We start from the raw sequence: 23,949 nt of genomic DNA on the forward strand, positions 1-23,949 counted from the left end.
TCTCTAGAATCACATGTAAATCCGAATTAGTAGTAGTCAACGTGTGACTTAGCCCTCATGACTACCTTTATAATAACTCGGCCACTCTATGTGAGTTCTTCATTTTCCCAACAATAGGAGTGGGGTGTTACAAATTGCCCCTCTTAAATTGCCAATGTCCTTATTACGGCCATAACATACAGTACTCAAGTATCACACAGTTTGGCCTTACTTGGTTGCTTTGATACTATATGTAGTAGCCATGCAAAGAAAGCATTAGCCATATCTGCACTATAGCCCCAAAAAGACTAGTCAATTTAATGCTTCTCTAGAATCACTACTCCCATCAAGACCATATTATATCCTCCAGTATCACATGGTTAGCCGTATAACCTGGATCTGATACCATAAATGACCCAGGGATAGCACTAATCACATCTATCTTATAACCCCAAAAAGACTAGCAATGTGAAACTTCACTAGTAAGTAGCCATAGTGAGACTTTGCACCCTGACTACTTTATAACTTTTCCAATTTATGACCAGGGTGTTTCAATGAATGAAACCATAAAATGCACTTTAAAGTCCTCCACGATAACCACACACAATGTTGAATTTCCTTCACTTGTAATACCTAATCTGATGGCATTGTAACAGTACAAGCCCCATTATCATTGGAGGGCAAGAACTCAAGGGGACAGAATTTCCTCTAGAAACCCTTTCAATTTCAAACTGGACAAGACATCACCTCACCTATTCAAGCCAATACCACCAATCTCAGCCTCTTCAGAAGGTATCACCACCTTACCTTAATCCAATTTGGTGCTATTCTCCATTAACTAAGCAACGAGAGTCACCCAAGAAACTCAGCGAGGGGAGAAGGGAAGAATTCTGCCAAGGGGAATCATGTTTCTCCATTGTCAAACATGGTTCATTCCAAGCATTGAGAGTCACCCAAGGGTACTAGACTTGAATTGAGGATCTTCATCAACTGACATCTACCCATTTAAGGACCACACCTCGACACCGTATCCCCACCCCTAAAGCTCTTTATTGACAAAAGATGGGTCAGAAAAAGAGGGACCCATACCAGAATATGTATCATCATTGGAATATTGCCAGAGGGTTCCTCCACCTTGCTCCATGGGGCCAGGGTTCTTCAGTCAGGCACTCAACTGGGACATAAACTCATTTCCATGGGAAGAAAAGCATGAGGTCAGTTTTCTACTTTGTGTTTTTCCTTAGTCTTAAACAGAAAAAAACAATAAACACAAAAAGGGGAATGAATAACAGCATTAGAAATTTAGAAGCATCTCACCACAGGCTTTGTGACCTTGCATTACAGTCTATACTGATCATCCATCACTTTTCATGGATGTAAATGTCTATCATTTGCAATGCTACTTGGTCATATTTGCCGAGGTAAAAAGTAAGTATTTTTTTTTTTTGATAAGTAAGAAATTTATTGAAACCACGTAATTAGGCATAGCCCAAGTACACAAGAAGTATACAAGAGAAAACACCTAATTACAAACTAAAGCTGAAAAACAGCATGAAAGTCATTTGGCACTAAACCCATCCATTACAAGAATAGAAGCCCAAAGCAACAAAGAGTGAAAAAAAGAAAGCCCTAATCTCATCCACCGAGCGTTCTCTATTATCGAAACAGCGACCATTCCTCTCATTCCAAATACACCACATAAGGCAAAGAGGAACCATCTTCCAAACAGCCGCTATTTGATGATCTCCTTGAATCCCTCTCCAACAGGCCAAAAGATTCACCATACTCTTAGGCATCACCCAAGCAATGCCAAGCTTGGCAAAGACCTCATCCCACAAAGCCCTCGACACATCACAATGAAGAAGAAGATGGTCTGCCGATTCTCCACACCTTTTGCACATAAAGCACCAATCCATTGCTATGATACTGCGCTTTCTCAGCTTGTCAATAGTAAGGATTTTCTCATGAGAAGCCAACCACCCGAAGAATCGGACCTTTAGAGGCACTTTGCATCTCCAAATATTTTTCCAAGGGAAAAAATCAGTAGAAGGTTGTGACACCAAAACCTTGTATAAAGATCTAACTGAAAAATTCTTATTACCAAGCTGATTCCATATTAATCTATCCTCCCCTCCAGCTTTAAGTTTAGAGAATAGAGCAAGCTGTAGAAATCAGTGATGGCCCCCACCTCCCAATCATGAGCATCTCTAATAGAACTTACTGACCACTGAATAAAACCAGCAGTGTTGTCCATGCAATCAGCCAAAGGAGCGCCTTTATCCAAAGCTATTCTAAAGAGGGAAGGGAAAGCAATATTCAAGACCACGTCTCCACAGCAAAAATCATGCCAAAAACTGATTCAGTTACCCCTATCCACTTCAAATCTGAAATTTTTGGAGAACTCCCCCCATCTATTACGAATGAAATTCCATAACCCCACTCCGTATGCCCCTCTAACTTCGTTTGAGCACCAAGCTCCCCAAATACTCCCATATTTGGCATCAATAACAATCCTCCAAAGAGCATCCCCTTCTTGATGATACCGCCACAACCATTTCTCCTTTATACTTGGGAGGTTTGGGGATTAGAAAGCTGAAAAGTAAGTAATTTATGTTCAGTTGATAATATTACTAGTATTTTTTCTTTAGAAAATTTAAAATCCTTGAGCAGATTGTTTGTCATGGGTGTTAAGGAAAGGGAGCATTGGATGGGAAGTATGCAGTAGAGGTACACGAGGCAAGAGGTGAAGCGCAGTGAAGTGAAGTATCAGGGCCCGAGGGAGCATGTGGGAAGCACGTGATTCATTAAGTGGGGGAATTTACTTTAGTGTCCTTACTGTAATGGAATTAACTGTAGATTGAATTGTATAAAGGAATTGTCATGAGAGGAAATAAACACAGAAGGATTTTCATAAATGCAATCTGCATTTTTTGGAGGCGCTGGTTCCTCGAAAACCAGAAGTTCATTTCCTTGATTCTCATTCTCTTTACATACTTTCTTTCTTGTATTTTTCATGATCTTGGTTGAAGAAGCAGCAGAAGATACTTGGGTTCTTAACATTGTTCTCCTTCATCGAACTCAATGCGAAATCATCCATTCCAATCTGAATCTTGGGAACTAAATGGAAATAAATTGTACTTACAGACTCCACGACCTCGATTGCATGGGAAGTTTCGCTGAAGACAGTTCAAACCTGAAGGCAAACTGCTGAAAGCAGAAAAGAATCAGACATAAGACAAGGTTAAGCATCATTTTAACATCCATATATTTCTACTGGGATTAAGTAATCACTGCTATAATGAGAAAAAGTGCAATGGTGAAAAGAAACAAGCATTCTCCTTCTGTATGTGCTCCAATGATGACAATTGATTTGGCTATTATATAGGGCATCCACCACACATAAATAACGACTCTTAGATGATTTTAAGTATCGAATAGATTCCTTTCTTTCTCTCTTTGATGACTATGAAGTTAACTCCATGATAGGGCATCTCACTTCCATATAGAAAAAAGGATAAGAGCTAGAATTCTTTTTTTCCCAAATCTTAGTTGTTTTATACACCCAATCAGTTTTTTTCATATTCAGTAACAGCAATGTTACAGAATGTTATGTCCTAGATTTATGTCAATCCTTTATTTGCTCCATGTAAGTAGCATCGTTTGTTAAATTCCAACAGCAATGATTTGCTCCATGTAACCTATTTTTCATCTATCTTAACAGTCAGTATTGAACGGGGGGGCACTGTGTGTCAGTTCATGATAGCTAGAGACTGCAATGTGCCCTGTTCGGTAATTTGGAGTAAAATTGCAAAACCCTTGGTAATTCGAAAGTGAAAATTTACTCTGTATATCATCTACAACTTTTTTTGTGAGACAGCAGAAAATATTATTTATTTATACTTACTAAAGTAGTATATTGCTCATAGAATAGAATGACTTATAATAATGTTTTCACAAAACTGCAAGAAAATATCTATCAGAACAAATAAGTATATTGAAAACCTCAATAATACTGCTTACAGTGTGACTAGCCATAATTGGAAAGACATCCACAGCAAGTGCAGAAAAAGACAACAACATTGTAGTTGAAGTGCAAAGTAACTATTTACCATGGAAGACTCGTGCAGTACAAGTAAAAAACAACAGAGAATCACCTGTTGTTTGAACTTCTAATTGTGAAGTTGTTGGCAACTAAGTTACTGCATATTACATCCCATGAAAAACAAAAGTTAGTTCCACAACCATTTAAATGGATGCAGAATAAAAGACCATGTAGAAAATACAACTTTTTGGAATCGTTGTTAAGAAGAAATAAGTTATTCCAGAACTAGAAGATCGTACTATTGAAAAAAAGGCACATAGAAACATTTAGTACCACAACTGGAAAACAAAGGAATGAGTAACAGTAAACATACAGTTGTAAATTTTCTTCATTGGCCCAAGAAGGAAAGCTCCCAACTAAATTATTGTATGACAAATCTCTGCAAGAAAAAAAATATAAGAGAACATAAGCACATTCAAGTAAATTAGACTTTCAGAGATTAGTCAACCCATCAAATGTTTTTCTTATAAGCTAGACACCACAGGAATTCAGATCTAAAATCTTTATTTCTGCATACTTCCTTATAGACCTACGCAAGTTGGTCATACAAAAGGGATATCCAAACTTTCATATATATATATATATATATATAAATAAGGATATCCAAACTTTATAATGCAAAGAGTTTCAAGACAACCAATAGAATATGCTTAAAGAAAAGTTCAACGAAGAGATACTTCGAAACAGATGTAACCTATTGTTTTAAAACAAACAGAGAAAGCCAATTTGATGTTAAAGTTGACAGTCAAACTAACTGACTATTTCACCTTGCAATTTTATATTGAAAACCAGTCACATTCTTTTTACGTTTTACCTTTCTTTCTTTTTTCTTGGTCTTTTATAAATGTCATTAACCAAAAAGAATAATGGGCCCCAAGAGAGCTAATATCATCACATGAAATTGCTTTTGGTGCACATCTATATCCATGTGTAAAATTATGTTCTTTTGTACTTGTGTTTTTCTAGCTATCTATTATTATTATAACTTCACCATAGAACAGCCAAAAGGAGCACAGTGGCAAGAAGATGTCCATAAGACCCTTTATAAGACCTAGACAACACCTTCCTTCTATAAGACCCTCACAAATCTGCAGCACAATCACTTTCCTTGGAAAACCATTTGGAGAAATATGGTGCCTCTCGAGGCGGAATTTATCGCTTGGACAACTTCTTTGGGCAAGATTTTGACTATGGATAACTTACAGAAACGTAATGTGATTGTTGTGGATTCGTTTTGTATGTGCAGGAAGAATGGCGAGATTGTGGATCATCTGCTACTACATTGTGAGGCCGCTAGGGCGTTATGGGATGATGTCTTTAGAAGATTGGAGCTAGCCTGGGTTATGCTTGCTACTGTGGTTGAGCTTATGGCCAGCTGGACAAATTTGAGCAGTATTCCACCAATCACAGCTATGTGGAAGATGGTTCCTATTTGTATTATATGGTGCCTATGGAAAGAATGAAATGATCGAACTTTTGAAGATTAGGAGAACTCATTGGAGAAGATTAGATTGTTCGTTGCTAAAACTTTATCCCTATGGGCTAAAGGCATAGATTTCAATGGCCTAGATTTTTATGATTTTCTTGTTTCTATTTCTTCCTCCAAACTAGGTGTTACCTCTTATATACTCTATGTGTACTTGAGCTATACCTATTCTTATCAATATAATCTTTTACTTATCAAGAAAAAAATGACCTAGGCCACAATGCCATAGACTAGAGTGCTCGATGAGGAGAGACAGATGTTATGTCCCAATAAAGGCCACCAACTTTGTGCCTCATACCAATCATACTCGTTGTCTTGAGATTCTAAAACATACGAAAAGACAGATAAAACTTAGAGATCACTAGATAGTTTTGGTGTTCTTGCTAATAGACAATAAATGAAAAGGAAAACAAAGAACATAGAGAACGAACAATAGGTATATATCGTGAGTAAGATGTGCATGCAACTTTAGCTAGGGATACCATTAGCAAAAATAGCATTTAAGGAGAAGAAATAGGATGATAATCAGACAAGGAGCCAGATAAACAAGTTATATGTTCAACTGTGCCATAACTGATGACCCAAGAATCTCGAGTGGAGGATAAAAGACATGTAGGTGTAGTACCTAACTAGGGCAGAGTAGCCATGGAGGGAGAAGTGACCTATTGATGAGTTAGGAACTTCTTTTGATGAGGAGGAATCCCAGACACCGTGCAAATGCATCATGTCTATTACCTACTTAAACCCTAGGCCCATGTAATGCGTCTACACCACACAAATGAAGTAAGTCGTTAGCCTTTCACTAAAGGGATCAGGCTAGTAGGAAGTGTTTGCACCCAAGGGTTTGAACCTTAGTCGTTGGGGGAGCATACCCCAAGAACAAGGTTCTTACCACTTGAGCATCCACGGGGGTATGAGTTAGGAACAATGCATATACATCTAGCGGAATAGGAATTGACTCAAAATCCAATGTTGGAGTCAGGTTAGATAGGAGTCTTGATGATGAAAGTAGTTCGTTGTGAGAAGTAGACAAGATGAGCTAACCCAAATATGGCCTTCTATGTAGACCGCATCAGTAGTTGACTAAGGGACTAGCATGACCACACTGAGTACATGTTTTAGACTCAGGGCTCGTTTGAACACTTAGAATATTTCAGAATATCTGTGAATAGTAATGAAATGGTTTGTGAATAGTAGTGAAATGGTTTGGGTTAAGATGTTTTATTGGGTTTTGGGAAAGGAGAGAAAAAGTTGAATAAAAATATTATAAAGTTAAAAAATTGTGTGAATATAAATTTTTAATATTATTTTTTTTTTAAATTTGAAAAAGTTGTATTTTTTTTTGTGTTTTGCTTGGAAGTTTGGAAAATTGTATTGGGTTTTATGTTTGGATAATGATTGCATAATGATTAGATGAAAAAGTTGAAGATTTGAAATTGAAAAGTGTTTTGTGTTTGAGCGATGTTTGGGAAAGAAATATATGAGAATATCTTAGAATACTTGAGAATACCTCAGTGTCCAAACTAGCCCTCAATCTCAAGTATGACCACGGCTTGAGAGACTACAGCCACATAAATCACAATAAGCTTAATCAATGCATTCCCCATGCAACTACTAGAAATTTTAGAGAAATTAGATAATTTAGGGTGCAAATTGAAGCTTTTTCCATTTTGAGGTGCAAAGTGAACAAAATTTAGTAGTTTGTGGGTGAAAAGTGCAACTTTCCAAATGAGAAGAATAAAAGTTATATTAAGGAACATGACTTGGAAAAACATTTTTATAAGTAAAATGAGTTTTATCAATGATAATTTACTGGACTATACAAAATGTACACCTAGAGAGAGAAGGAAAAAGGAGCAAAAAATACTGATTTTTTTTTTTGACAAGTAAAAAAGTATTAGAATTAGTAAATAGGCGTAGCCCAAGTACATAAGAAGTATATAAAAGAGAAGACCTAATTACAAGTTAGAAGGTAGAAATAGAAATGGATGATAGAAAATCATGAAAACTAATCCCATTGAATACAGTAGTAGAAGCCCAAAGGAATAAAGTATGGAAAAAGAAACGTCTAGTATCATTCAAAGAGCATTCCTGACCTTCAAAACTCCAGTCATTCCTTTTAAGCTAATGCACCAAATGAGACAGAAATGGATCATTTTCCACACAACAGCAAGTTGGGGGTCCCTTGAAAGCCCCTCCAACAAGCAAGAAGATCCACCACCCTTATAGGCATCGCCCATGCAAGTCCAATCTTGCTGAAAATATTGTCCCATAATGCTCTTGTCACCTCACAATGGAGTAGTAAATGACCCACAAATTCACCACATCTTTTACACATATGGCACCAATCTGTGAAATTAAGCCACACTTCCTAAGATTGCCAATGGTCAGAGACTCAGAAGTATCTCAAGGGAAGCAATCCAAACACAGAAAACAACCTTGGAAGGAACCTTACACCTCTAAATGCATTTCCAAGGAAATAGATTATGATTTTGACATGCCAAAATCTGGTAAATGGATAGAACAGTGAACTTCTTGTTCCTAGTATAAATCTAGAGCATCCTGTCAACCTCAACGCTACCAATACTCAGTGTGCAGCAAGCAGAAAAATTCAGAGATAATGCCAATCGTGGGCGGCTCTAAGAAAACGAATATCCCACAGTAAAGAACCACTAGGTTGTCCCAAAAATTCGCCACCAAAGCCTGCGGATCGTAAGAAATCCAAAAAAAAGGCATAAACACAATCTTGAGAGCTTTATCAGCACATCTAGTGTCATGCCAAAATCTAACCCTGGAACCTTCACTGATCCCACATCTAATATGACTAACAAGCTCAACCAACCATTCCTAACATTTTTCCACAACTCCACACCATACACGACTCTCACTTCATTAGAACACCAAACACCCCAAGCACTCACACATTTGCAATCAATAACAACCCTCCACAATGATACCCCTATTACGGAGATGTGATTTGGGAGATTTGTTCTATTTTTGGTCATACTTTCCTTTCTAGCTACATTGTATATAGCTGTCAATTAGGATGTAAATACTTACCTTGTATAGCATATTAGTGATAGATATATACATAGAATCCGACAACAATTATGTAATCTCTACTCTATATAATAAATGCAAACCCTCAGTAAAGGGCATTCAAACCAATTTGACATGGTTTCAGAGCCACAAACTTAGAAATATTTTTGGTTCTTTCTCGTGGGATTTTTTTTTTTGCTGGTGGATGATTGGGTTGATCTTGTTAGCACTTTCTGTGTGCCGTTTGGTTGTTTAGGGGATGTACTTCTTCTTCCCGTTGGTAGGTGATAGTTTTGCCACTATCGGCACTGTCTGTGAGCATTCGTGTCTTCGGCATAGCTGGGCTGCGACATTTCTTGGTGTTTCTCGGCATTGTCTGTGTGGTTCTCGGCAGTTTGTGTGGGTGGCTGTGTGGTGGTCAACGGTCTTTATGGCAGTCGGCAGTCTCTGCTCTGGTGTTTCGTTGCTTCTGGGCATGTTACAGTTTTTTTCGCTATTTTTATGTGACTTTCATCATGTCTGTTGAGAATACTATTGTTCGTTTTACTAGAAATAAGTGGGAATTCCAATTTAAAATGTTTCTGAAAGGGAATGAATTATCAAATCATATTGATGGTTTTGCTAAAATTCCCACTGATGAAAAAGAACTTGTACAATGGGAGGTCAAGGATGCTAAGGTGGTCTCTTGGCTGTTGGGGACGATTGAGCCCCACCTTGTGACAAATCTTCGTTGTTTTACTACGGCTCAAGTTATGTGGGACTATCTCCATCGTATTTATCACCAAGACCACAGCGCTCGAAAATTATAATTGGAGTTGGAAATTAGCAATTACATTCAAGTTACTTTGACCATTGAACAATTTTAAGCGAGTATTCTGCTGCAAGGAATATGGGCAAATTGCTACCAATTGTCCTAAGAAATATTGTTCTTATTGCAAGAAAAAGGGTCACATTATCAAAGAATGTCATATCCGCCCCCAAAATCGTCGGGCCCAAGCATTTCAAACTTTTGTGATTGTCCCTCCCATAACAACTTCTATAGCATCTGTCTCTTCCTCAGGTGCTTTCTTTGATCTTGCACCTCCTGCAGCAAATTACTACACACCAGAAATGATGCAACAGATGCTAATTTAGGCCTTATCTGCAATGGGATTGCAAGGTAAAAATTCTACTAAACTCTGGTACGTAGACTCGGGGGCCTCTAATCACATGAAAAATACTCCCACCGCTCTGTGTCATGTTCGGGCCTATGCTGGTCAATCTGCCATTCAGACTGCCAATGGAAGTTCTTTGCCAATAGTTGTTGTTGGAGATGCCTCTTCTACATTTACTGATGTGTTTCTTACTCTCAGCTTACCATAAATCTTATTTCTGTTAGTCAATTAATTGATAACAATTGTGCTGTTAATTTTTCTGATGATGGTTGTGTTGTGCAGGACTAGGTAACTGGGGAGCCGATCGTGAAGGGACCTAAAGTGGGGCGCTTGTTTCCACTACTTTTACCTATTACAGCACTTTCTCCAGTTTCTTCTATTAAGCCTTTTGCTTGTAATAATGTTTCCGATCTAAGTATGGTGTGGCATCGTCGTTTAGACTATCCCAATACTTAGATCTTATCTCATGTATTGCACTCTGGTTTTCTTGGTAATAAAGAATGGTATTCTTTATCTCTTAAGTGTGATTCTTGCAAACTTAGTAAAAGCAAAACTCTTCTATTTCCTTTGCATGCTAGTAGAGCTTCTCACTACTTAGATCTTATCCATAGTGATGTTTGGAAACCTTCCTCGGTTAATTCACATGAAAAATTTAAATACCATGTGACTTTCATTGATGATCATAGCAGATTTACTTGAGTTGATTTTCTTCGCTCTAAATCTGAGATTTTTCTTACTTTCAATGAGTTTTTAGTGTATGTTGACAATCAATTTTCTACGACTATTAACACATTACGCATAGATTCTGGTGGTGAATATTTGTCTACTGAGTTTCAAGCATTCTTGGCATCTAAAGGTATTATTCATCAACGTTCCTGTCCCACTACTCCCCAACAGAATGGAGTAGCCGAACGCAAAAATCATAATCTTCTTGATGTGGTACGTACTCTCTTGTTAGAATCATCTGTTCCATCCATGCTCTGGGTCGAGGTTCTGAAAATTGCTACTCACTTGATTAATCGTTTACCTTCCCAAGTCTTACAAATGGAGTCTCTTTATTTCCACTTATTAGCTAAGCAATCTAGTTATGATAATCTCCGTATCTTTGGTTGTGCATGTTTTGTTCATTTACCTCCTCATGAGCGATATAAATTATCTGCTAAATCTGTTAAATGTGCATTCTTGGGATATAATGTGTCAAAAGGGATTTGTTTGCTATGATCCTACTTTACATTGTACACGCATTTCTAGCAATGTTATTTTCTTTGAAAATCAACATTTATTTCTTGTGTCCTTTGTGCCCTCTTCTTCTACTGCGGTCCTTCCCTCCTTTGAGCAGCATTTCTCAGATCTTCATCAAGTTAGCTTCCGCTTTAAACCAGATATTGTGTATACAAGACACTCCTACCCACAGTCTCTTACGGTGGCTCACCCGATATCTAATCCTACCATGCTCCAGAACCAGTCAGTTGCAGCACCTCCAGAACCTTTGGTACATTGCTCTCCTCTAGTGTCTATACCTCCGGATAGGTATGGGTTTTCTTCTGGCCAATCTATTTCAACTCTTACTGCTGCATTGTCCAATTTTGATATTCCCACATACTACTCACATACTGTCAAGCATGATTGTTGGCGACAAGCTATGCAGGAAGAAATTGCCACTCTAGAGGCCAATCACACCTGGGACATTACGCCTTGTCCTTCCACCATAGTTCCCCTAGGTTGCGAATGGGTTTACTCCGTCAAGGTTCGATCTGATGGGAGTTTGGATCGTTATAAAGCTTGGCTTGTTGCACATGGGAATAATCAGGAATATGGTGTCAATTATGAAGAGACCTTTGCTCCTGTGGCAAAAATGACCATTGTTCATACGATTCTAGCTCTTGCTGCTTCCAATGATTGGCCACTACATCAGATGGATGTCAAGAATGCTTTTCTTCACGGGGATCTTAAAGAGTGTATTTATATGAAACCACCCTTGGGATTGTTTCACTCTCCGACCTCACATGTGTGTAAACTTCGTCATTCTTTATGGTCTCAAAGAAGCTCTGAGGGCTTGGTTTGATAAATTTCTCACCACTGTACTACAATTTTTATTCAAGCAGAGCAAGTACGACACTTCATTGTTTCTTCGTAAATCAAACATAGGTATTGTTGTTCTTTTGGTTTATGCTCATATTGTGATCATTGGTTCCGATTCTGCTTTACTTGTCCAGCTCAAGACTCATCTCTCAGAATCTTTTCATATGAAAGATCTTGGGTCTCACATATTTTCTTGGTCTTGAGGTGCATCGTAGTTCCTCTGGTATTTCACTCAATCAACATAAATATGCTAGTGACTTGGTGGCTATTGCTAGACTACAGGAGGCCACTTCTATCGATACTCCTATGGAATTAAACATCAAGCTTCGCAAAGAGGAGGGTGACCTACTTGCTGTGCAGCAGGTCAGTCAATTTATGCAGGCTCCCCGACATCTTCATTTAGCTGTTGTCTGCCGCATTATCCGATATTTGAAGGGCACCTCTACTTGCGGGTTGTTCTTTCCTAAAGAGTCTTCCTTACAGTTGGTGGGGTCTAGTGATGCTGATTGGGCAGGTTGTGCAGATACTCGTCGCACGGTTACTAGGTGGTGCATGTTCTTAGGCAATGCACTCATTTCTTGGAAGAGTAAGAAGCAAGACAGAGTTTCCAAGTCCTCCACCGAGTCTGAGTATCGTGCTATGTCTTTCGCATGCTCTGAGATCACGTGGCTTCGTGGATAATTAGGTGAACTTGGTTTTCCTCGGCTTCATTCTACTCCTCTTCATGCTGATAATACCAATACTATACAGATCGCCGCTAATCTTGTTTTTCATGAGCGTATGAAACACATTGAAGTCGATTGTCATTCCATACATGAAGGTTTTGACAAGCACATGATTACTCTTCCTCACATTTCCACCCAATTTCAAACTGCTGACATATTCACTAAAGCTCTTCCTCGGCATTGGCGTCAATTCTTGCTAGACAAATTGATGCTTCATGATCTACCAGCATCAATTTGAGGGGGGATGTTACATAGATGTGATTTGGGAGATTTGTTCTATTTTTCGTCATACTTTCCTTTCTAGCTAAATTGTATATAGCTGTCAATTAGGATGTAAATACTTACCTTGTATAGCATATTAGTGATAGATATATGCATAGAATCCGACAACAATTATGTAATCTCTGCTCTATATAATAAACGCAAACCCTCAGTAAAGGGCATTCAAACCAATTTGACAACCCCTTCCTAATGGTACCACCATAACCACTTCCCAAGAAGGGCCTCATTAAAAAACCTCAACTTAGGAACCCCCAACCCTCCGCTAGAAATTCGGGAGCAAAATTTATCCCAACCAATCAAGTGGAACTTAGCTTCCTCCCCAATTCCAGGAAAGCACGAAAGATCTTCTTTATTTGATAAGCCACACCTACAGGTAGGGGAAATAAAGAAAAGTATATAGGGAGGTTTGAAAGAACACTTTTAATTAATGTAATTCTTCCCCCTTTTGATAAATAAATCATTTTCCAACCAGCTAACCTTTTCTTTATCTTCACGATCATGTCATTCCAATAGATCTCACCTTGAAAACAGCCCCCAAGGGAAGACCAAGGTATTTCAAGAGCAAAAAGATATCTTACATCCCAATATATTCGCCAAGCTTCTAATATTCCGCACTAAACCCACCAGGACCATTTAGGACTTTGCAAGGTTCACCTTTAGGCCAAAAACAATTTCAAAGCAAAGCAAGAGAGCCTTCAATGATTTAACATGGTCATCGTCCGCCTCACAAAAAAGTATTGTATCATCTACAAAAAGAAGATGGGACACAATGACAAACCCATAATCAGATGAACCCACCAAAAATCCTTAAAGGAATCCACCTCCAATAGCAGCCCCCAACATCTGACTTAGGGCATCCATAACAGTAACAAAGAGGAAATGAGACAACAGGTTCCCTTGTCTCAATCCATGGGAAGCGGGCAATGGAGACAAAATGCTTGATCCATTTACACCACCTCTCCCCGAAGCCACACCTCCCAAGTAAATAAAATTAAAAGACCTGAAAATTAAACCTATAGAGACATCGGTTGGCTCTCGTTCAGTGATAGAATGTATTGAAAAAGAAATAGAATGAGTACAAGGTTAATAACTTCCATGCAATGTTGCTAGTCAAAGATGAAAACAATGATTGACAGCTCCCATCATGACCCAATTCTTTTGTTTGCTTGTGCATGTGTTACCTATTCAAAATACGAGATTCAAGAGAATGAGTATGGCATTCAGACCAAATTTGCCTATTCCAATTATGACCAATGGATCTGAAGCTCCTATTCCCCTTTTTAGACAGGTCAGTTTGCCCAAAACTTCGTATACCAAGTTCAGTTTCTGATGCAATTTACTTTAGGTGGTTGTCCAAACACTAGTTGTAGGAACTGTGCTATTGATTTAGTGACAATGACAAAACACAAAGTACTGATTTTTCGAGTCCTAGCCTTGTAAGCCTATACCTGTATAGAGTAGATCATTCAACACCAATAATGCAAACCTATTTTTGACCAATTTTCCTAATTTCAAAAATTAGGATGATAAATATAATGATATTACAAAGCCTTCAAAATGAACAAACAACACGTTCAATAACAAAGATATATTCTTTGTTCAATGAACAAGACTTCAAAATGGACAAACAACACGTTAGATAATCAAATACAAATTACATCAATCCGAGCTTGAGTTCGTATTGGAATTTTGATTCAAGCAAAGTATATATATTAATATTATGTGCATGCATACACATATTATATGCTCATATATATTCACTTACAATCAAAACCGTTTCACATACTGTCCGAGGCAAAATTGCAAAATAGAGTCAATCAATATTAGTGGCACCTAACTAAAAATAAAGATTTAAACAAGTGTGATTTGCATAGAAAAAATATTCATTTATTATGACAAAGAAAGAAAATTTAAAAAAATATTGATTGGCCACCTCCTAATTACTAGACCATCATGCTGTTATAATTCACTAGACACCTACTGAAGGGGAAATAAGTGTACGGTTTTTTAAGGGATTGATACACAGCGGCAAAATCTTTTACTATGGCTTGGAATGGAATCATAGCCCATCTTGCTTCTGTCAATGGACAGCTTTGCTGTCCATAATCAATCTTCTTTCCTCCTTCTCTTCTTTCCTTATTTTATCTTTACTTCCGTTACTTAGGCTTGTACAGTTAGCATATTGACAGAATATATAGTTTCCTTATAAGGCTAGATTGCTAGAATCACTCAGCAATTAGTTTCTTCCCATGTATAGTTCTCTTGTAAAGTTTCTATATAATATACAGATCACTCAAAAGGCCAATTGATTCGGCCATTCATACAAAACTTTGATCTATTTTGACAGCTTCCCCCCGCCCCTCTTTCCCTCCACCACTAGACAAGGGGTTTAATTATTTAAATAACTTTAAATTTTAATGAAAAGATGACCTCTACTCAAAAAAGGAAACAAAAAAGAAAAAAAGCTAAGTCTTACTTTCATATGAAACATAAAGTGTTGTAAACAAATTATTAAATGTACTTACATATTGAGAAGAGTTCCACTTTTTGACGTTGGAAGGGTACCATTTAATTTATTGTTTCCAAGAAACCTACACACGAGGCAACAAAACACACTTCAATATATGAGGGATAAATGTCAGGAGAGAACATGGCACAATTGAGCAGATAGTTTATTACAGATGAGACAGAGAACTCATCCTAAAAAGTGAGTCTGGAACCTGTCCAGTTATGTTGTTGAAGCTCAAATCCCTTACAAAATAAAGACAAAAGGACTACAATTATACGGTTGTTTAGATAAGAAAGTTAGCTGACAGAACATAAAATCAAATAAAAAATTTGGAAAACACACATGATCTTTGAAGAAAATTAAGCCCACACCTAATATCCCAACTCCCCAACAACCCCCCCCCCCCAAAAAAAAAAAAAAAAGGTAAAACACAAAAGCACTGTACTGACCTTGGATTTACAATGACCAACCCTATAGAGAGAATTTTAAATGCCATACAACATAAACTGGTAAATATATTGCTTCCTCTATATTAACTAAACATATTATATTATAATTAAGCTATTTAAATATGTTCCCTTCAGGTTGAGGTTATTAACACATTGACACCCCTCCCAGATAGTCATCCATCAAAATGTACAACTTACAGCTGCCATAAGCTTTGGTATTCTCCAATATTTGCTGGAATTGAATCAGAAATATTGTTATTCCTTAAAATTCTGCAATAAATGTAACCAAGCTGTTAATTACTTTCCAGAAGAGCTACAAGTATAACAAGGAAAACAGCAACAATATGTTAGTGTCATGTAAACACACCCACAATGGAGAAAGATAAGATGAAACAGAAACGAATTTATGTCGTCTGGCAAAAATTCATATGTCCTGGTAGAAGAAAAGATCAAAACCTCATGATATCAAATTGAGGATTACCAAGCTCTCAACCTCACTCTTATCTCTCACTTTCTGATATAACAGTAGCAGCACCAAGGCCTCACTGTCCTGGCCCACAGCTAAAGCCATTGACCATTCGGCTTCTGGTAAAGTACCCTTTGCAGTACTCAAAAAGTGTCCAGTCAAAAATACAATATGCCTCACAACATTATAAAAACAGTTAATTATAAGATGGAACTCTTACAAGATTGCCAGAGACTTCATCTCCCTAGTGAATGCTAATGAAGAACTGCCATTAGATATATCACTTATTCTCCTACATTAAAAGCATACAAGGGATAATCAGCCTCAAAGATCTAAAACATATAAACAACATTCTGAATACACATTTGCTTCCTAAAATTTAGCCTGCATCTGTTTTGGTCCCTGAAATGTGAGAAGTGCTAATTTTATGCCTTGAGGTTTTAAAAGCTAGCAATGTCATCTTTGTTTCATTGTACATGAATTGGAAGCCATATATGAGTGGTAGAAGGATGATGAAACACTGTTATAATCTAAGAGACAGCATTACTGCCTACTAGTTTTTTCAAGGATCCAATCGAAACTTCCAATTTCAGGGATGAAAAATTATTCTTTGGCTAAATTTTAGTGGACAAAAGTGTAATTAAACCTGAAGAAAATACTGATAGATGTAGGCACTCACAAGTCTGTCAGAGAAGTTAAATTAGAAAATGAAGGTGGTATCGAACCTTCAAAAAGGTTTCCTTGAAGCCTCCTACAAAAACATTCAGAAATAGCAGATTGCAAACTGCAAACATAAAAACTTATGTGCAACAGACAAGTATAGCCTACATTTTTCTATATTTTAACAGTTTTCAGTTCGAGTATGCATTGTATTGGAAGCCTAGCTTGTCTTTTAAGTGTGATTCAACAAAAGTAAAAAAGAAAAGATCTAATAATACCGTCTTACAAGGTTTGAAGTGCTGACCAATTCCCTATGAAGTTAGGTATCCGACCAGTGAGTTCATTGTTTGATCCCAGCCTGTGACAAACAGAATATCTTTTCAAGAAGGAAACATACTCAGATTTTACATGTTTTTCAACAGGTTTAATTATCTTACATTATAAACAGATTCTGTAGATTAGCAAATGTACGCGGAATCTCACCACTAACTCCAGAACTATCAAAATACCTGTCAAGACAAATAAAAAATAAAAAGTTCTGTTGCAATCTAATATTCATTACTTTTATAAGTAAAACATAGTTAATAGTCGTCAATGGTAATTGATAAGTGCAAACAACCATAAAACATGGGGCAAGCGGTGCTTAAAGGTTAAAAGTAGGTGTTTCACTAATATGAAGGATTTGGATATGCTTGCCCCTGAGCCTGACAACACACTTTACTGCAATGCACCCATATGAACACAGCAACACAGCACTCAATGTTTTCTATAAAAGGGGTTAAAAAGAATAACAAGTGAGATTTACAATATAACATAATGTTGGCAATCGGCCTTTTTCAACTAGAAATGTGCTGACATGGAGGGGAAATTTTTTCTCTCCATTTTGGAGAGGCGATTAGGGCTTTGGTGATGGTGCTAGCCGCCGGCCCTGCAGCTGGGCCTCCGTCTAGGACGGATGGAAAGGGTGGTGGCACTGGTTCTGTTCGGGATGTTGTGAAGATTTCGGGTTTGAAGGCCGATGGAGGGTCTGCTACATCTGGTCCTGCGTTTGCAGAGGTTGTGATTTCAAGGCCTCAGATGCTCCCTGAAGTGGAGCTCCCATTACAGGAAACAAAATTTTCTGGGGAGGAGACGTTTTTTCTGTTTTCAAAGTCTGAAATTAAGCAATCGGTGGAACCATTCAGATATTCTGTGGTTCTTAAATTCTTGCGTAGAAGACCATCTCTGGATCAGATAAATGGGTTCATAAAACATCGTTGGGGGATGCGACGGTTCCTGTGGTTGGGGGCAATTGCAAAATCCACAGAATGTTCTTGTTCATATTTCGAATGAGGAGGATTTTATCAGCGTAATGGCTCAAGGAATTTCTAATATAGAGGAGGTTCCTTATAGAATTTCACATTGGACACCGGATTTTGTAGACGACTCGCCTTGGGTCCCTATATGGATTACGTTGCCGGGGTTGCCCCCTAATTTTTTTCATGAATCTATTTTGAGAAGCATTGGTGGAGGATTTGGTACTTTTTTGAAACGGGATAATGCAACGGTGTGTGTAACTCGTCCGAAGACAGCAAGAATCTGTGTTGAGATTGATGTTTCAAAACCATTGCGTCATTCTTTTTGGCTGGGAACGCCAAGGCTGGAAAATAGCCATTTTCAAGAGGTAGTATTTGAAACAATTCTGGTTCTTCGCTTACATTGTCCAAAGCAAGGTCACTTTGTTCATCAATGTAAAAGGCAAGAGAGAAGTCAAAACAAAGGAGATTCGGCGAGAGTTGATGTGGGAAAATCGGACAGGCCAAAGAAGGTGTGGAAAATTGTGAGTGCTAAGGAGCAAGAAAAGGTTGTTGTAGAACAAAATATTGTGGATGGAGGGTTCGATGGGTTGTGCCAAAAACAAATTCTAGAAGCAATAAAATTGAGGAAGGCTGGGGTGGAGAAAGCCACACAGGAAACGCTCTTTGTTGCTGCTGACGGTAAGGTGCACTGAAAAATTCAATGTGAAGGTATGGTTTCTGATGTTGGATTACCGGAAGTAGTGGAAGTAATGGCGGAAGGGGCTTGCTTGACTGATAATTATCCGGCTAGGAAGGATAGTTGGTTCAAGCTTTTGGAAAATGTGTCAGAGGATGAGGAAGATACTGTTGTGGGTGTTTTTGCGTCCCCGAGGAGTTCTCTTAAACTTATTGATGAGGCTTTGGAGTTTGAATTGGGAGGGCTGGCAGAGAGGGGTTGTTTAGGGGAGGAAGGGTGTAGAGAAGAGGATTTGCTCTTGCATGGCAGAACAATTTCAGATGTTGATCCTGAAGAGGATTTGAATGAGTTAGTAGTAAAATGTTTTGACTCAAATCCAGATTTGCACGTCCCTTTGAAGAAATTTAGAGGGTAAGGAAAGAAAAATTTATTGTGGTTTTGGAGCGAGTTACTCGCTCAAAAAAATTGCTTTAATTGATGTTGAACATATTGACATGGAACGTTAGGGGTATTCTTTCGTCGAAGAGTAGACTTTGGAGTTTATTGAATAAATGTCGCCCTTATGTGGTAGCCCTTTTAGAACCTTTTCTTGGTGAGAATAAATGTCGCCGGTGGGCGTGTTGGATGAAGTTACCAAATTTTGTTAATAATGCTGAGGTTGGGGGGGAAACTTTGGCTTTTTTGGGATGATGATATTGTGTTTGATTTAGTTTCAATGATGGATCAGGCTATTAGTGGTTGGTTTTCTCAAGGAAGTTTGCGAATCCTTGGTACATTTGTCTATGCTAGTTGTTTTTGGAACAGGAGAGGGGAGCTTTGGGATTTTTTGTGTAATCAAGATCCAGGTAGTTGTCCATGGTTCGTTTGGGGGAGACTTTAATATTATTCGCTGTGATGAAGACAAAGTTGGTGGGATTATGCGAGCTCCACGTGGAAAAGCTGAGTTTAATGAATGTATTCAACATTGTGGGTTGCTTGATTTGCCTTATGTTGGAAATCGGTTGTCTTGGTGTAATGGTAGACTTGGTGTGAGGCATATCTGGGCCAGGTTGGATAGAGTTTTGGCGAATATGGATTTTATTAATTTATGGGGAGATGTGCATGTTGAATATCTTCCGAGATCATCTTTGGATCATTCACCGATGTTGGTGTCATTAGGTCGTGAACAGAGCATGGGTGCAAGGCCGTTTCATTTCCTGCGCATGTGGCGCACTCCTGAGGGGTTTCTTCCCCTTGTTAAGGAGGTTTGGGATGTTTCTGTTGATGGTTGTCCAATGGTTCAGATTAGTAAGAAATTAAAATCATTGAGAGGGGCTTTGAGGAAATGGAATGTTGAGGTGTTTGGAAGAGTTGAAGTTGAATTAAAAGAGCTTGAAAATCGTATTGTTGGGCTAGAACAAGCGGTGGTAAATGATTACTCTTCTCAGGCTGAAGCGGAACTTTTAACTTTTAACACAGGTTGACGAAGACACGTTGTCGCTGCTAACGCCATCTATATCCGAATCTGATAATGAAGCTTTACTCGTATGTCCTTCTATGGAAGAGGTAAAATCTGCACTTTGGTCTATCCCTTTGGATAGTAGCCCGGGACCTGATGGGTTTTCGGCTAGTTTTTTTATTCTTGCGTGGGATATTGTTAAAAATGACATTTTGGAGATGGCCATAGAATTTTTTAGGGAAAGCCGTTATCAACATTTTTTGGTGCTACTAATCTGGTGCTCATTCCTAAGGTAGATGAACCTATTGGATTTGAGCAATTCCGTCCTATTAGCCTTTGTTTGGTGATCTATTGAATTTTGTCGAAGGTGATGGTGTTCTGGCTGGCTCCGTTATTGCATAAAGTTATTTCTCAGGAGCAATCTGCATTTATTAGGGGGAGAAGCATTTTTGATAATATGGCTATCGCTCAGGAGTTGGTTCAGGGCATGAATCGGAAAGTGAGAGGAGGGAATGTTATGTTTAAAATTGATATGTCCAAGGCATATGATAGGGTTAATTGGGGGTTCTTATTGGAGGTGTTGAAAAGGTTGGGCTTTTTCCGAAAAATGGAGGAATTTGATTTATAATTGCATTTCTTTTCCATATTTCTCAGTTATGTTAAATGGATGCTCTTGGGGATTTTTCAAGTCTTCAAGGGGACTACGTCAAGGTGATCCTCTCTCTCCATATTTGTTTATTTTATCAGAGGAAGTACTCTCGCGGTTGTTAAATAGGGAGTTCCACTTGGGAAGGATTAAGCCTTTTAATTCTTGTGGAGGAACCATGATTAGCCATTTGCTGTATGCGGATGATTTGCTTATTTTTGCTAATGGTGGTAAAGATTCAATTAGAAGACTTTTGGAGGTGATTCATCTATATGAGGCCATGTCGGGACAGCGGGTGAGCAATCATAAATCTTCTATGTTTTTCTCTTCTAATTTTTCAGTTGATAGAAGAGTGGAATTAAAAAGAATTTCTGGCTTTGAGGAAGGGGTTTGGCCTTGTACCTATTTGGGTATTCCATTGCATGTGGGGAGAATGAGATTACGAATGTTTGATGGTTTGATTTCTAAAATTCAGAAAAAGTTAGCCGGGTGGAAAGGTAAACTTCTCTCTTTTGGTGGGAGAATTGTTTTAATTAAGCATGTATTGAATAGTATGCCGATACATATGCTTTCAGTTTTGAATTTACCAAATGGAGTTTTGAAAGCTTTGAAAGGGATTTTCTCCAATTTTCTATGGGGATCATCCTTAGAGAAGAAAAAAAGGAAATGGATTTCATGGAGGAAAATTTGTCTACCGATTGAAGACTTGGGATACACGATTTATCAGAGGTGCAAACTTCGTTGCTTATGAAGTTTGCTTGGAAAATTTTACAAGGTAATTTGTTGTGGGCTAATTTTTTCTCTACTAAATATGTGGGGGAGAAGCATGTTTATTCAGTTATGAATTTGAGGAAGGGGTCTCGGTTTTGGAAGGGCATTATGCAGTTAATGCCAATGGTGTTGGAAAATTCAAGATGTGTTGTTCGTAATGGGAATTCTAGTTTCTGGTTCGACAAATGGGTGGGAGAGGGAATTTTGGCGGAGAGTTGTTCGGTGATAGGAGATGATGGGCTGCAAATAAAGGATCTATGGTCTGAACATGGCTGGAATGTAGAGAGGCTGCGCGAATTAATTCCTAAGCAGATGGTGTAGAGTATTATGTAGTCAAAAATCAGGTTGAAGAATGGTGAGGATGTTAGCGTCTGGGTACCTTCGGTTGATGGAAAATTTTCAGCTAAATCCGCATGGCAGATTGTGAGGAAAAAAGGAGCATTATACCCTTGGCGCAGGTGGTTGTGGAATGATTTGGTCCCCAAAAAAATGTCATTTTGCTGCTAGAGAGCTAGAAGGAAATCTTAGCAGTTGATGAGGCTATTATGAAGTTGGGTATTCCGTTGGCATCCAAATGCTCCTGCTATACAGAGCCAAAGATGGAGTCATTAGATCATGTTCTTTGTGAGGGAGAGGGGCCGAAAAAAATCTAGAATCATTTTGCAGTAATTTGCGGGATTCGGTTACCATGAATTATGAATTGGGATGGGATGATGGTGCTATGGTGGAGGCGTGCAGCATCGTCTTTGCAGGTTGGTTGGGTCCGAGGTGTGCTGCCTATTATTATTTCTTAGGCTATTTGGAGGGCGAGATGTGCTTCTCGGATGGAGGGAGTAAATTTTGATTGGAAATGAATTTTGAGAGTAGTGAAAGTGAATTTAAGAGACATCACCAATGGATTGAGGAAATTTAAAATGATGGGTGCTAATGATTTTTCAGTTTTGCAGGATCTGAATTGTCCTGTTATCCCGGTTCGTCGAAAAATTCCAAGATTAATAGCTTGGAAGCCACCAGAGAGAGGATTAATTAAACTAAATGTTGATGGTGGATCTTGTGGAAATCCAGGGAGGTCCGGTGGGGCATACTTCGGGATTCAAGGAGTAAGGTAGTAGCGGGTTTTGCACACTTTTATGGCCATGCGACGAATACTATTGCTGAGTGCCGTGCTCTTCTTGATGGTCTCCGTTTGTGTCAAACTCTTGGGTTGAGAGATTTATTGGTGGAATCTGATTCAAGCGTTGTGTATCAAAGGAAAACTAGGATTTTCTTTAAGATACGGCAGCTAGGCAGCTAATCTCCTATTTTACTGGGATACAGCTGAACTGAATTTCAAATTGATTAGGATTTATTTACTAATCTTATCTTGTATTTAAATTAAACTTGTACATATTTAGATAGGATAAAGTTAGGTTAGTTTAGATAAGATAAAGATGTAGTTTGTTGAGATTCAAATTGAATTCTCAATCTTATCTTTGTAATTATTTCTAGAACTATTTTTTATATAATGAGAAGGAAGCACCTCAAAGAGGTATTCAACCAAAATCTGAAATGGTATCAGAGCTACTCTAATTTCCTATTTTTTGCACTTCCTCGGCCAACCTTAAAATCTTTAGGGTTTCCGTTTTCTGTTTTTTCCAAAGGCTGCTTCTAGTTTCTTGATTTTCCTAAGGTCCTCTATTTCACAGCAGCAGCTCTCTTTTCTTGCTCTTGGTCTGTTTTTCATGGCATCTGAAAAATCTGATTACTCGTGCATTCGGTTCAATGGAAAAACTTATTCTACTTGGGCATTTCACTTTCAGCTTCTTGTCAAGGGTAAAGAACTCTGGGGTCATGTTGATGGGAATATTCCAGCCCCTAATGGTGCAAAGGAATTGTCTACATGGGAGAGTAAGGATGCCAAGATCATGCCTTGGATCCTAGGTTCTATTGAGCCTCACATCATCCTCAATCTACGACCCTACAAAACCTCCAAAGTTATGTGGGAGTATTTGAAGAGAATCCATACTCAGAATAATTCCACTCGAAGATTTCAGTTGGAATTTGAGATGGCTAATTTTTCTCAAGGTGGCTTATCAGTGGAGGACTTCTATTCTGGTTTTTCAAATCTGTGGGCTGAATACACTGACATTGTGTATTCTTCTATCCCTGCTGATGGTCTCCCTCATGTGCAAAGTGTGCATGAAACTA

At 38.3% G+C, this 23,949-nt stretch overlaps 1 protein-coding gene across 4 annotated transcripts in view; it reads right to left on the bottom strand.

The window, feature by feature from the left end:
- Positions 1-23,949, bottom strand: part of LOC108998009 (probable LRR receptor-like serine/threonine-protein kinase At1g56140) — a 75,507-nt gene that overhangs the window by 22,540 nt on the left and 29,018 nt on the right. For 2 of the 4 annotated variants that reach the window (XR_001997258.2, XM_018974424.2), the window contains exons 7-16: positions 17,371-17,442; positions 17,220-17,291; positions 16,953-17,024; positions 16,494-16,565; positions 16,006-16,077; positions 15,529-15,600; positions 15,375-15,440; positions 4,395-4,460; positions 4,134-4,178; positions 3,122-3,186 (exon numbers count right to left, since the gene is read on the bottom strand). Coding sequence is in view for 3 of the 4 variants with exons in the window: in XM_018974424.2 (XP_018829969.1) it covers positions 3,122-3,186; positions 4,134-4,178; positions 4,395-4,460; positions 15,375-15,440; positions 15,529-15,600; positions 16,006-16,077; positions 16,494-16,565; positions 16,953-17,024; positions 17,220-17,291; positions 17,371-17,442 (674 nt within the window). In the remaining variant the exon portion in view is untranslated. The remainder of the gene's footprint in view (positions 1-3,121; positions 3,187-4,133; positions 4,179-4,394; positions 4,461-15,374; positions 15,441-15,528; positions 15,601-16,005; positions 16,078-16,493; positions 16,566-16,952; positions 17,025-17,219; positions 17,292-17,370; positions 17,443-23,949) is intronic. The other 2 variants (XM_018974426.2, XM_035687835.1) reach the window with 2 other exon arrangements.

This window comes from Juglans regia, chromosome 2 (genome assembly GCF_001411555.2).
Source record: "Juglans regia cultivar Chandler chromosome 2, Walnut 2.0, whole genome shotgun sequence".
Taxonomy (NCBI): domain Eukaryota; kingdom Viridiplantae; phylum Streptophyta; class Magnoliopsida; order Fagales; family Juglandaceae; genus Juglans; species Juglans regia.